The sequence below is a fragment of the Marmota monax genome, unplaced genomic scaffold (genome assembly GCF_021218885.2).
Source record: "Marmota monax isolate L192 unplaced genomic scaffold, Marmota_monax_Labrador192_F-V1.1 WCK01_AAM20220418_F8-fsc00042, whole genome shotgun sequence".
Taxonomy (NCBI): Eukaryota; Metazoa; Chordata; class Mammalia; order Rodentia; family Sciuridae; genus Marmota; species Marmota monax.
Window position 1 is genome coordinate 581,874 of NW_026693008.1, and position 14,557 is coordinate 596,430.

The 14,557-nt window shown below is 39.3% G+C and overlaps 1 protein-coding gene across 7 annotated transcripts in view; it reads right to left on the reverse strand.

Annotated features, from left to right (window-relative positions):
- The window catches only part of Slc25a26 (solute carrier family 25 member 26), a 130,468-nt gene extending 122,806 nt beyond the window's left edge, over positions 1-7,662 (reverse strand). For 3 of the 7 annotated variants that reach the window (XR_009227547.1, XM_058582071.1, XM_046452979.1), the window contains exon 1: positions 7,294-7,497. Coding sequence is in view for 4 of the 7 variants with exons in the window: in XM_058582071.1 (XP_058438054.1) it covers positions 7,294-7,488 (195 nt within the window). In the remaining 3 variants the exon portion in view is untranslated. The other 4 variants (XM_058582072.1, XM_046452980.2, XM_046452981.2 and 1 more) reach the window with 4 other exon arrangements.
- Between the last annotated feature and the right edge of the window lie 6,895 nt (positions 7,663-14,557).

Consider the following 14,557-nt stretch of genomic DNA (forward strand, 5'->3'; position numbering starts at 1 on the left):
AAAATATGATGAGATGGTCTGTTACAAGTGGATTCTTTGAAAACATGCCGGGCTTTATTCTGATTTTCTCTTTCACCTTAGGAGAGGGCTTAGTGAGATGAGTAGTATCTGTTTCTCAGTTTTAATCAATACGTTAGTCTTTTAATCTACTTGGATGCTTTGCATGCATTGATTTCTCTAACGCATTTTCATCAGAATTCTTGTCTTCTAAGAATAAAATGAGCAGATTCAATCTACTTATCTAGTGTAACATTAATCAAGGTACTAATTGCTTCTGTGGATTTCAAGCTTCTTTAACTAGTGTCATTTAAATTCATGAGAATGAAAAACAGAAACAGAACAGCTAACCCAGAACCTGAAGAAGGCCTGTATCTTCAACCACACAACATATTTAAGATTTAAACAAATATTTGATGAAGTGCTTCTAATTTTACATCAATATTGTTTTATACTTGATCATACTAGCCAACATCAACTGGATTATAAAGAAATCGGTATATTCCATTGTTCTGTAGTCTGAGAAGTTTATTTTATCATGATTATTTATCCAAAAGTTATCAGGCAACTTGTTAGTGTCAAGACTTACAGTAGCTTACACTAAAAATCGTAAATTAAAAACTAGAAAAAGTCCAAAGAAACCAAATAACCCAGATAACCAATAAACTCTGATAAGCACAACAAGTTATCAAGATCTTAAAATCATACACATGGATAAATTACACGCCCTACCTTAAGTTAATAAATGTAAATAGTCCTGCCAGGCTATAGAGAAGAAGTATTTAATTAGTGCTTTGAAATTACTGGAAATTTTAAAAGATCTAGATTTTTATGCTAAAAAGCCTTTTTCTCAAGAGGAGGCTGACACACAAAAACCAGGGACAGGAGATCATCACTGCTCAACCTCTGAACAAAATGAAACTGTGTACTTTAAGTAAAATCAACACAGGCCATCAGCCTAACACGACAGGCAAGAAGAACCAGGCTGCTCAGGGGACCCTTCCTCCACAACTGAGAAGCCAGCAGATCTGAAGCACCCACCACCACCCTCCTCAGAGCAAAACTGCTGCTTCCTACGATCTTTGCATTCGCCAGGCATTCTCCCCACAGCATTCCTTGTCCCCTCTAGTCCAGCCTGGAAATCACAGCAAGACTACATCTCAAAAAAAAAAAGTAAAAGAATCTAAATGTCCATCCACAGGAGTCATATTAAATCAATGTTATATCCAAATAACGAATTGCTACATTGTCTTTAAAAGAACAAGGTGGATATGTATTCACTAGCACTGACATACATATTGTATTTTGAGGTTAAGTGAGATATAGAATATGTGCTGTATAATCCCCCCTTAAGAACACATATAACTCTGCACAGGAATAACTAAATCTGAAAACACACACAAACTGCTGGAAGCTATTACCTCTGTGGAAAGAGATTTGGGACAAGAGGTATTATTGTTAACTTGTTAATTTTTTATGTTGCTCATATTTTGTAATTATGAATTGAATATTACAAACATCTGCTTAAAAGAAAGGACATTTGAAATCAATACTTCCACCTTTCAAAAAAAAAAGAGTCCCAAATTCACTGATACTCAGTAGGTACTCAGCAGAAATAACCAAACTTCCCTTCACAGACCCTGAGCTACCTCCTCTCCAGCTACTTTCTGCACTCTGCTATAGAACTTGGGGCTTCATTCAATCCAACTACTCTGCTTCCCCAACATAGCCTGAAACCTCTCATTTCTGTACTCCACTTAGGTTTCTCTCTAAGCCTAGAATGCTGTCCTATCCTCCTGTTGCCCACCTACTGCATCCAGCAGATCACTTTCCTGTCTTGCCCTACCTGCCCCCATTCCCCTTACTCGCCGGTACACACACACCTATCAAAATCCTGTCCATTCCTTTCTCTAACATAAGATAACTATAATTTTGTGGGTTAGTCTCTGTGTCCTCTATTCTGTACCATTGGTCTACCACCAGTCTGTTTTGGTGCTAATACCATGCTATTTTTGTTACTATTGCTCTGTGGTATAGTTTAAGGCCTGGTATAGTGATGCCACCTGCTTCACTCTTCCTGCTAAAAGATTGCTTTAGGTGCCAAAAACATGCATTGGAGAAAAGACAGCCTCTTCAACAAATGGTGCTGGGAAACTGGAAATCCATATGCAACAAAATGAAATTAAACTCCTATCTCTCACCGTGCACAAAACTCAACTCAAAATGGATCAAGGACTTAGGAATAAAACCAGAATCTCTGCATCTAATAGAAGAAAAAGTAGGCCCTAATCTCCATTATGTGGGATTAGGCCCCAACTTCCTTAATAAGACTCCTGTAGCACAAGAATTAAAATCAAGAATCAATAAATGGGATGGACTCAACTAAAAAGTTTCTTCTCAGCAAAAGAAACAATCTGTGAGGTGAACAGAGAGCCTACATCTTGGGAGCAAATCTTTACCCCTCACACATCAGATAGAGCACTAACCTCTAGGATATATAAAGAACTCAAAAAGCTAAGCACCAAAAAAACAAATAACCCAATCAATAAATGGGCCAAGGACCTGAACAGACACTTCTTAGAAGATGATATAGAATCAATCAACAAAAGTATGAAAAAATGTTCAACATCACTAGCAATTAGAGAAATGTAAATCAAAACTACTCTAAGATTTCATCTCACTCCAGTCAGAATGGCAGCTATTATGAAGATAAACAATAATAAGTATTGGCAAGGATGTGGGGAAAAAGGTACACTCATACATTACTGGTGGGACTGCAAATTTGTGCAGCCAATAGGAAAATCAATATGGAGATTTCTGGGAAAATTGGGAATAGAATCACCATTTGACGCAGCCATCCTTCTCCTCAGTCTATACCCAAAGGACTTAAAAACAACATACTACAGGGACACAGCCACATCGATGTTTATAGCAGCACAATTTACAATAGCTAAACTGTGGAACCAACCTAGATGCCTTTCAATAGACTAGACGAATGGAAAAAAAAAATATATGGCATATATACACAATGGAATATTACTCACAATAAAAGAGAATAAAATCACAGCATATGCAGGTAAATGGATGAAGTTAGAGAAGATAATGCAAATGAAGTTAGCCAATCCCAAAAAAACAAATGCTGAATGTTTTCTTTGATATAAAGAGGCTAATCCATAGTGGGATAGGGAGAGGGAGCATTGGAGGAATAGACGAACTCTAGACAGGGGAAGGGAGGAGGCATGGGGTTATAAATGATGGCAGAATGTGATGATCATTATTATCCAAAGTACAGATATGAAGACACAAATTGGTGTGAATATACTTTGTAAACATCCAGAGATATGAAAAATTGTGCTCAGTATGTATAATAAGAATTGTAAGGCATTCCGCTGTATATAAATAAGAACAAATAAATAAATATAAAATAAAATACACTGGTACAGTTGCAAAAAGAAAGAAAAAAAATCCTGTCATTCCTATGGCTGCAACCAAATACCACATTGCTCATAATGCCATTCCCAATCTCCCAGACAGAATTAAATGCTACTTCCCTGACTCCACATAATTTTGCTTATATCTCACTTTAGTTCTAACCATGATGTTCTGCATGAAAATCCTTCAGAGTGCACCTCTGTCTTCCTAAATATCTAACCCAGCATCATTTACACAGCAGGGCTTCCCAAATGGAACTGGAAGATGATAAGCTAACACCTTATAAAAAGACTGAGTGTTCAACAGAAGAAAAACCACAGCGGATCACTATGTAGTTCTACGTGTTCTGGCCTGCTACAGCAGTTACAACAACTGAAAGCCAGTGTTATCCATCTGCTGCTATTCTTCTTAGCATTCCCCAGCCACAAGGACAGCTTTACGGTGTATTTCGGGAGACTTTTCCAGAAATCCTGTTTATCAGCACCTCCTATTTAAAAGGGCTGTGCAGAGTTCAGTTTTGTTTAGTGAGGCTGTTCTCAAGAATGCAATAATACTTCTAGACTCTGAGTTGAATATTCTTCTATTTCTCTAGAAATTCTTTCAGATTAAATATTGCCTAAGAGCCAAGTTTGGCATCAGAAAGACAATCTCAACTGGGGTCAAATATTGCCTAAGAGCCAAGTTTGGCATCAGAAAGACAATCTCAACTGGAGTCTCCTTAGGAACTTTTCTAAGCCAATATTATCTTCATTCTAAACATGAGGAAAATATTGTCTATGCTTCACTAGAATTACTTTAAGGTGAAATGAGAATAAAAACAAATAAGTGAACCTATTATAAGCTCAGCAAAATGCCTGACCCTTAAACAATTTTCAAAATAAATATACATTCTCTTTAGAATTCTGTGACTATAATTATTCTTAAAAGCTTACTAATACCAACCTGACATGCCAATATTAAAATACACACACACACACACACACACACAAACACATACACATAGAATACATTACCAAAGACTGAAGAGTACAAGTCTTTCATTTGCAATGATGAATTAAAAACTCTCCTCAAAGTTGGCTCTCTAGACAAAAATCATCCACTGGCTGATGCAAAAGAAAACCTAAATCATGCAATGCTCAAAAACCTTAGAGAAATACTAGTGTTCACATTGTTTTATGATTCTAGGATTTGAGTTTATAAGTTAATTTTCAAAAAGTTAAACACCAAACTGTGTTATAAATTCAGTTACAAAAAAGCTGTAAGGGGCTGCAATTGTAGCTCGGTGGTAGAGCACTTGCCTCACACTTGTGAGGCACTAGGTTTGATCCTCAGCACCACATAAAAATAAAATAAAGGGGGGCTGGGGATGTGGCTCAAGCGGTAGCGCGCTCGCCTGGCATGCATGCGGCCCGGGTTCGATCCTCAGCACCACAAATAAAGATGTTGTGTCTGCTGAAAACTAAAAAAAATAAATATTTAAAATCTTCTCTCTCTCTCTCTCTCTTTAAAAAAAAATAAAAAATAAAAAAATAAAGGTACTGTGTTCACTTACAAATTTTAAAAAGTTAAAAAAAAAAAAAAGGTGTAAAAGCACATGTTAAAATGCTCAGTAAGCAGTTAAGTTGAATCTCTATTTGCAATTACACAGCTAATTTTTGCTTTACTTGGGGTTTTGTTTTGCCATGCTGGGACCAGAACCCATAACCTTGAGCACGCTGGATAAGTGCTCCACCTCTAAGCTCTATAGCTCCAACCTTATTTAATTTTTACCTTCTAGTATGAATCCATGAAGGCAGGGAACATACCTTTGGGGCATTCTATCCCTAGTACCAGAGCAAAAGCCAACAAATATATCTGCTTAAACCTAACTTGTAGAGGTGGGACAATTGTAGGTGGAACCACTATGTTTCTTTTATTTGGCACAGTATTATTCTTACTCAAATTTTGTCTGATAATTAAAAAAAAATTAAAGTGATTTTCAACATGTAGTATTAGGGTTTGGAAATGGAAACAAAAGTATATTAACAAACAGAGTATGATGGCCTCAACAACTAAGGAGGCTAAGGCAGGATCACAAGTACAAAAGCAGCTTCAGCAACTTAGTGAGACCCTGTCTAAAAAACACCACCACCAAAAAAAAAAAGGGTAGGGGGTGTAGCTTTAGGTGGTAGAGCACCACTGGGTTCAATCCCCAGTACAAAAAAAAAAAAAGTACATTAAAAAGTCATTTATACCTAAACTTCCCAAAACTAAAACTTCCTAAGTAGTCCTCTCTTGAGCTAAAAAAAAAAAAAGAAGAAGAAAAAGAAAAAGGAGGAGGAGGGAAAGAAAGGCAGAACCATTAACTGTGTGCTAAAAGAATAAAATGCTTTTCCTTCACTTGGAATGAACTCGAACTTCTTGCAATTTCCACCCACTGGTCCTAATTTAATCTCCACAAAGAGACAGGAAAAGAATATACCTGCATGTGTATCATACCTTAATAAAATTCACTTTAAAATAATGGTTTTTTTAGATATATTTTTAGTTGTAGTTGGACACAATATCTTTTTTTTATTTTTATGTGGTGCTGAGGATCGAACCCAGTGCCTCACAGTGTGCTCTACCACTGAGATACAGCCCCAGCCCAAAATAATTATTTTGTTAACTCTAGCACTCATCTCTGTTTAGTAACTGCTACTGTTATTGACTTGAGAAAGTAAAGGGAAGCAGTTAAGGACACAAACCCCCAAGTTGCACCACCTAGGTTGGATTGAGCTTTAACATAAAATGAACCTCAACCGTGTGACTTTGGACAAGTTTTCTAACCTCTTTGTATCCCAGTTCCCTCAACTGAAAAACTAGGGTAAGACTTCAATTGTCTGTGAGAATTAAATGGAATAATATATAAGAGGTTATCCCAGTTCCTGACACAGGAATGTTAGTTGTCAAAACTACTATTGCTGTCTCACCTGCTAGACTGGAAAACTCAATGAAGTGGTTATGTATGTCTGTACATCTCTACAGACCTAGCTTATACACATCTCAACAAATCTAAAGCTATCATCCCATACATTTGGCTAAGGAACTTCTTCCTTCCACATGTGCCCACAATACCCTGAACCTAGACTACCTGTCATTTATCCCCACAATCACTTTACTATTCTGTCTCCACTACCTGAGCCTTGTAAGTAGGTCTGTCTTGTTCACCACATTATATCCAAGAGTGCCTCCCAACATTGGTTATGTAAGTGAATAAACAGCTGTGGGCCTTCATTTATTCTATGAGATGCATTTTCAAAATTATGTGTTTATGGACTGGGGCTGTAGCTCAGAGGCAAACCGTTTGCCTAGAATGCGTGAGGTCCTGGGTTCATCCTCAGCACCATATAAAAATAAACAAAATAAAGGCATTCTGTCCATCTACAACTAATAAAAATGAAGAGAGTCAATCTGTCCTGTTCACTTCTTTACGTGTCCCCGCCCAAATAGAAGCTCCAAAATATTTGAGAAAGGGCTTTATGTTATTGCTCTTTTAAGTCAAAACGTGTTGCCTCTCATAGTTGCTAAGGAATTTAATAAGCCACCCATGGACTCCACAGAAAAGCTACCTGCGCTTTTCAATGTTTCCTCAAAGCCCAAGGTTGGAGCAGAATACGCAGATTAATTATGTATTGAATGATTAGGTGAAAATGTAATTTTCTACGACGGAAAAAAGATACAGCAAAATGACAACCTTAGTCTTGTAGAGAGGTGCTGTGAGCGATTTTAGTGACAGGTATTTTTGTTGCTTTTTTTTCCCTTTAGTTGCATATACTTAATCTCGAGTTTGAAGTGATTATGGTGTATAAAGGAAGTAGAGAGGGCGCAGAGAACAGTAAGTACCTCTCGTTCCCCCTCTTGACGTGCGGTCACGACACGCGACCTCGGGACCAGGGACCGCCACCGCAGTAGTGCCCGGGGCTCCGTGGGAGACCTCGCGGTCAGGAACCCGAGGTCAGACCTGCGCGCCAAGCCCGCGCGCCAAACCGGAAGGAAATCCCCATGGACTCCACTGCAGGCCTGAGGCACTCCGAGCATCCCACCCTGCTGCCCCGCACTCACCACTAGCGAGGCGGTGAACCCCGGCTGCTCCATGTCCTCGCAGACCCGGTCGAGGCTATCACTAGAGACTGAGCCGAAGCCGGTAGCGGCCCCGTGCGCAGGGCGCCGCCATCTTGGGGGCGGGACCTTCGGTGGGTGTACTTCCGGGTTCCAGTGACGTCAACCACAACAACTGCACGTGCAGCCCTGGGGAGCTTGGCTGGGAGGGGCGCGCGGGAAGAGAGACCCAGCCTGGGCGGGTGTGGGCCAGCCAAGTCTCGCGCCTCTTCTCGGCCTCCGTTTCCGGCAGCCCTGCGATGATGCCTGTAAGTGGAGGAAACTCTCGCGAGCAAAGGAGCCCAAGCTGAGATCTTGGAGAGGAGCCTGAAGCGAGGGCAAGGTGATTCCAAGGGGTAAACCCCAGAGAGGGGCCGCTCTTCTGAAGGGAGGCCCCGCGGAGCCGCAAGACGAGCTACAGGACGCCTTAGCTGTGATCTCCTATTATTCCAACCCAAATCGGTTATTTAATTTTTTTAAACCTTTATTTATTTATTTATTTATTTTTATGGGCCGCTGAGCCACGGCAACCCTAGACCTGGTTATTTGATTTTGATGTAATTTTTGGTCTTATCTGTACAGAATTTGTCTGAATGCCTGCTAAATTAACTCATTATCAGATTATCAAATAAAAACAGAGAAAATTAGACTTCAAAAATTTCCTTACCTAACCAAAAAAATGAACACCCTCCCCTTCTCCTTACTGGCATTTATTTCATTTAAAATTATTTACTTCTTAAAGAGAGCCTTTTACTTGTTCTGGAGTTGGACTGCACAAAGACATGTATACCCAGAAGTCAGGATTAGTGGATGCCAGGCTGGAAACTAGCTACCACATTAGGGAGATGCAATGAAAACCCACAATAAGGTATGACCCTAGGGCTGGGAGAGGGGGGTATCTCCATGGTAGCACTCCTTGCCTAGCCTCTGTGTGGGTTCTATCCCCAACACCACAAATAAAAAAGAAAGATATGACTATACACTCACTCGTGTGTTTAATTAGACAAAAAGACCAACTGTTAGCAAGAATGAAAAGCAACTGGTACATTGTTTGGGGGGATTTAATATAGTACAGATGTTACAGTGGTCCACTTCAGCCTTTGAATATAGCTCTTTTTGCTCTGAGTCTTACTTTTAAAAGGACATTTTTTCCTCTCTCTCTTTTTCTTCTCCCCTCTCCGGGTCCCTAACAAGATTAGGGAGACAGTGTCACCTTTTTCTTCCCCTAATTAATTGTCCTTGAACACACCAACCACAGGAAGGAGATTTCTGCTGGAGGATCTAAGAAGTGAATACCTAACATACCATCAGGGCGCTCTGGGATCCCTTACCAGAACACACCTGGGATGCAACCTTTGAAGAGTTCCTCTAAAATCCTCCTGTTCCTCCTGATGGGTAGAATCACAGCCTTTGGAACAGGAAACACCCCCGCATACCCCAACAACCCCACCACCCCATCCACCACCACCACCACCATCACCACCCTACCCTGGTGTTTGTCTTTGCTAGCAAAGCAATAGACCTTTTTCCTTTTTTCTCAAAACTGTGTCCTTATCATTGAATTGGCATTGGGGACAAGGACTGAACTTTAGGCAACACAACCCCTAGAAAAACATAATGTTCTCTTAAGAAATAAGTGTAATTTCATGTAAAGACTTACATTATTATTCAAAGCAACTGTTATGATTTAGATATGAGGTTTCCCCCAAAAGTGCACATGTGAGACAATGTAAGAAAGTTTAGAGGTGAAATGATAAGGTTTTGAGAGTCTTTACCTAATCCATACATGAATCCACTTGAATGAATTAAGTAGGTGGTAACTATAAACAGGTAGGGTGCAGCTGGAGGAACCCTGTCATGCCTTTGGGGTTTACATTTTGTCATTGTTGGGTAGAGCTTTCTCTGCTTCCTGATTGCCATATCCTGAGCTGCTTTCCTCTGCCATGAAGTTCTTCCTCACCTCAGGCCCAAAGCAATTCCTTTTCTCCTCTAATTGTTCTTGTCAGGTCTTTTGGTCATAGTCTGTAAAGATAGCCTTAGGCTTTAGCCTAAGCAACTCCATTTTAAAACCCCAGTTTGAAACCTCAGGTCTCACCAGGCACACCTACTGAGACCTCCAATGTGGCCCTCAGGCACAAACAAGTCACTTCTCCCCACCCTGACACAAACTCAGAGTGAAGTCTCTGGCTTGTTGCCTTCCCATGATCAGAGTGAAAGGCAAGAAAATCAGAGTGGGGACCCCCAGACCAGATGCTTTCATGCTGGGGCAAATGACATCACTGAGAAATCCAGTAGCAGCTGACAGGGATTGAAAGGGTAGTCAGAAGCCCCCAAGTTTAGTATAAATGATGTAGCAAATGAACAGACATTCAGCCAGCCGACACTGATGCACACAAGGTGGAGAGCCTGATGAGGACCTAGACTGACATCCCAACTCTTCTCTCATCTGCCCGATCCTCTGCATTGTTCTCACCATTCTCAAACTCTACAGCAGTCTCTTGACTCTGGTGAGAAAAGGACTCCTCCCCACGACCCTCTCCTCAACTGGCCATCAGTTCCACCCCAGAAGTCTGCCTTGGTTCCTGATCATATCATCACAGTCTGAGTAAATGTGCATCTGCTGGACTTAGAGCTTAAGACTTGAGGCTTTGATCTGACACTTGAACTTAGCATGCAGAGGGAATGTCTACCATGAGCCTGTCATGATTAAGTGTGTTTGCAGTGCTTAGAATTGTTATAGAATTGTTTGCTGTGAACTGATTATGTTTATTGAGTGCCTAGTATTAAGGATTGTCACTTTCTTGATTAAAAACCTATAGAGTGAAATTGTATTAAGTAATTTGAGTAAAGAAAGCATTGAAAAGGGCAGAAGCATGTGGACAATCTTTATTTTTTCCCCTCAACTGCCTAAGTCACACCTTTTGCCCACTGCGACACAGTGATGAAAAAGCTGACTAAAACAGCAATTTTATCCATAATAACCAAAAAATAGAAACAACCCAACTGTCTATCAACTGATGTGGTACACCCTCACAATGGAATATTACTCAGCAATAAAAAGCCATTAATTCCTGACATATGTAAGCAACATGGACTAAGCTCAAAGCATTTTGCTAAGTGAAAAAAGCAAGCTCCAATAGGCTACACATTTGTAATTCCACTTACATTAAAACTCAAGAAAAGACAAAATTACAGTGATAGCATATTGGTGCTTTCCCAGGGCTGGGCAAAGACCTAAAAGGGGAAACAAAAGGATATTTTGCAATGATTAAAATAGACTCAGTCATTTTGATGGTGGTTGCATTGGTCAATACATCACTAAAATGCATTGACTCACACAATTAAAATGGATGCAATTATTATATGTAAGTTTTATCTCAATAAATTTCCTTAAAATATACTTATCCCACAGAATTATGAGGACTGAATAAAATATTTATAGAAAGTAATTAGCCCAGTGCTTGGCATAGAGAAAATATTAAATTTATTCTGTATTTTCCTATTTAAGTTATAGATCCTATTTAAGTTATAGAGTACTGTAAATGAGATACTGACAAATTATTAAGGTATATAAGCACATTGTATCACACACCACCATAATTTTCTAAATGAAAATAAATTTTATTTCCAGTGTTCTTGGAAATTTTAGATATAACTCCTCACCTACAAGAAAAAAAAAAGTTTTGTGGTACTGAGGATTGAACCAAGGGGTACTCTACCTCTGAGCTCCATCTCCAGTCCTCTCCTTTTGTTATTTTATTTTGAGACAGGCTCTCGCTAAGTTTTCCAGTCTGGCTTCAAACTTGACGTTTTTCTGCCTCAGTCTCCAGAGTCTCTGGGATTACATATGTGTCCCACCATGCACAAGCCTTAAGAGAAACTTTTACCCAGACTTTCAATTTGTATGTTTTGTTTTTTGGTTTTTGGTTTTGGATTTGGATTTTTGTTTGTTTGTTTGGTTTTTAGTACCAGGGATTAAACTCAGGGGCACTCAACTACTGAGCCACATCTCCAGCCCTACTTCGTATTTTATTTAGAGACAGGGTCTCACTGAGTTTGTTAGGGCCTCGCCACATTGCTGAGGCTGACTTTGAACTTGTGATCCTCCTGCTTCAGCCTCCCGAACTTCTGGGATTACAGGCGTGTGCCACCACACCCGGCTTCAATTTGATTTTTGATTTAAAACATCATTGGATCAAAAACTAAGGAAACACTATTTTTCTCTCCAACATAAAGATTGTCTTTAACTTTTAAAGTAGAAATCATGTTCTGAAATCAAAATGAAATATGTATTCTCTTTTGTGTAAAGGTAAAAGCTATGTTAGGTGTTTCTTGAAGCCATAGGAAGCCCTTTGGGAAAAACACATATTACAAACATGACCTGGAGCTCCCTTTTCATGGAATGCCAGCAGAAAGACTGATTATACTCATGTGTGCCAAATGTCCTCATATTTTTCATTTTAAAAGAAGAGCACTGTGGTGAGCACTTCTTTGCATTACACATGTGACACTATATTAATAATACTGCCTCACTTGGATCTGCCAAAATTACTTTTAATCAAGCTCTAAAATATTTATGGTATTTATAAAAATTACCAAGAGGTTCAAGACATGAGGCAACAAAACAGTTAGGCCTGAGGCTAGGGATAGCTCAGTGGTAGAGCACTGGCCTAGCCTGCAGAAGCCCTGGCCTAGCCTGCAGAAGCCCTGGGTTTGTTCACCAGCACTGCCAAGAACAAAACAAACAAATGAACAAAAACCAATTAGACCTAATTTGAGGGGAAAACAAGGACATAATCTTAAACTAGGCCCATCTAGAATCCTGTTACTGATCTTTATTGAAATACATAATAGATGGTATGATATGAACATGCTCCCCTAAATCTATATGTTGAAACTTACTTGTCAACATGATAGCGTTAATAGGCAGGACCGTTAGAAGATGAGTAGGCCATGGTGGCCTCTCCCTCATGAAAAGGATTAAGGCGTTCATAACAGAGGCTTCACATAGCTCTTGGCCTTTTTGACCTCCCACCTCCTATCATAGGAGGATGTCACATTCAATGTGCCATCTTGAAAGCAGATACTGGGGCCTCCCCAGATACAGATCTGATGGCACCTTGATCATAGACTCCCCAGCCTCTAGAACTGTGGCAATAAATTTCTGTTCTTTATAAGTATCCTGTTCTGTGTTATTTTGTTATAGCAACACAGATAGAGCAAGACAATGATTAGAATCATTTTATGGATTAAAATCTTTTATATTCATGGAAATATTTTAATCCATCTGTAAAGGGTAGCAACTATATATAATGGAAAGAAAGTCAGATTAAAACTGTAGAAGGCTTATTTGAATGGCCAGGATTTGTTATAGTTGTTGTTTGTTTTTGTACTGGGGATTGAACCCAGGGGTGATTTACCAGTGAGCTACATCCCCAATCCTTTATATTTTTTATTTTGACATAACTATTAAAAGAATACTAGAAAAAAAAGACAAACATCTTAACATTCTTGAGGTTAAAAAACAGGTGCTATAAATGAAAAAAAAAATTAAACTAGGAAATATTTGCAGTATACAAAATAATGTTGGAATTTTAATATGTAAATAGTGCTCATAAATTAATGAGACTGAATACCAACAGAAAAATGGGCAGAGTTCAAAAAAAAAGAACAACATTAACAAATGAGCATTTGAAAAATATTTTAAAACACACTCATATTCCAAAATGAAGACTGTGAAAAATAATATTTTTAATAATCGAATAGGCAAAGGTTTTTTTCAGGAGGGAAAAGAGAGAAACTTTGCTGGTGAGTCCTATAGTAAGATGTATCAAAATCCTTAAAAATATGTCCTCAACTATTCTGCTTCTTTGCAATTTATTCCCATTTTACTTGAGAAAATTCACAGAAATATAACATACAGATATTCATTTCACTGTTTATCACAGAAAATAAGAATGTTCAGTGTGTGATTAGATAATTTGATTATAGTATAATATGTAGATACCTAAAACAATTATGTAGAAGAATCTATCATGAAACAAAAAGGTATAAAACGTAAAAACAGTTACCCAGTAATTTGTTCATGTGCTCATTTTTCTCTCTATGCCCCAACAGACATCTAGTTTCTCTGCCTTGTTCCCTGCTCCCAAAGGGGCTGGCCCCTAGGAGTTGATCTCTGGTTAACAGCTAGAGATGGATGGTGAAAGATAGAGGCAGATATGAAGGTGCGGGGTGGAGAGAAGTCAAGGTATCTCTGCCCACTCCCTGCCTGCACCCAATTCTGACAGGTGCCGAGTCCTCTTCCAGACTCCCATGTACAGTCTTACTGTGATTCACCTCTCCTCAACCTCTGGTAATGCTTCTAACTCCCCTTTTTCCTTCAGTTTTAAGGATGATCAAGGCTTTCCACCATTGGAAGGCTTGGCTTCCTTTTCAGAACTTACTGAGTTCATGACAGGGCCCACAGTTCTTTCCAAAATCCTAGTCCAGTGCCTTCTGTTTACTGTTAAAACTCCAAATGACAGGCTGGGGCTGGGGCTCAGTGGTAGTGCGCTTGCCTGGCATGTGTGAGGCACTGGGTTCGATTCTCAGCCCCACATATAAATAAATAAATAAAGGTCTATCAACAGCTTAAATTATTTATACACACACACACACACACACTCCAAATGACAAAAGACAATCTAATCTGACTTTGTAACATATGCATATTAATTATCTGTTGCTACATAACAAACTACCCCAATACTTGGCAGCTTTTAAAAAACATACTTTATCATATCAGAGTTTCTGTGGGTCTGAAATCCTAATGGGGCTCAGAGTCTCATGCATGATGTCATTCTCATCTCCAGACTCAAACAATGGAGGGTCCACCAACAAGCTCACTCATATACATTGGTAAGATTCATTTCCTCACAGGATGGTGGACTGAGGTACTCAATCTCACACAGTCTGCTGACGGAAGGCTTCCTCAGCCCTTTGCCACATGGGCTTCTCCATACAGGGG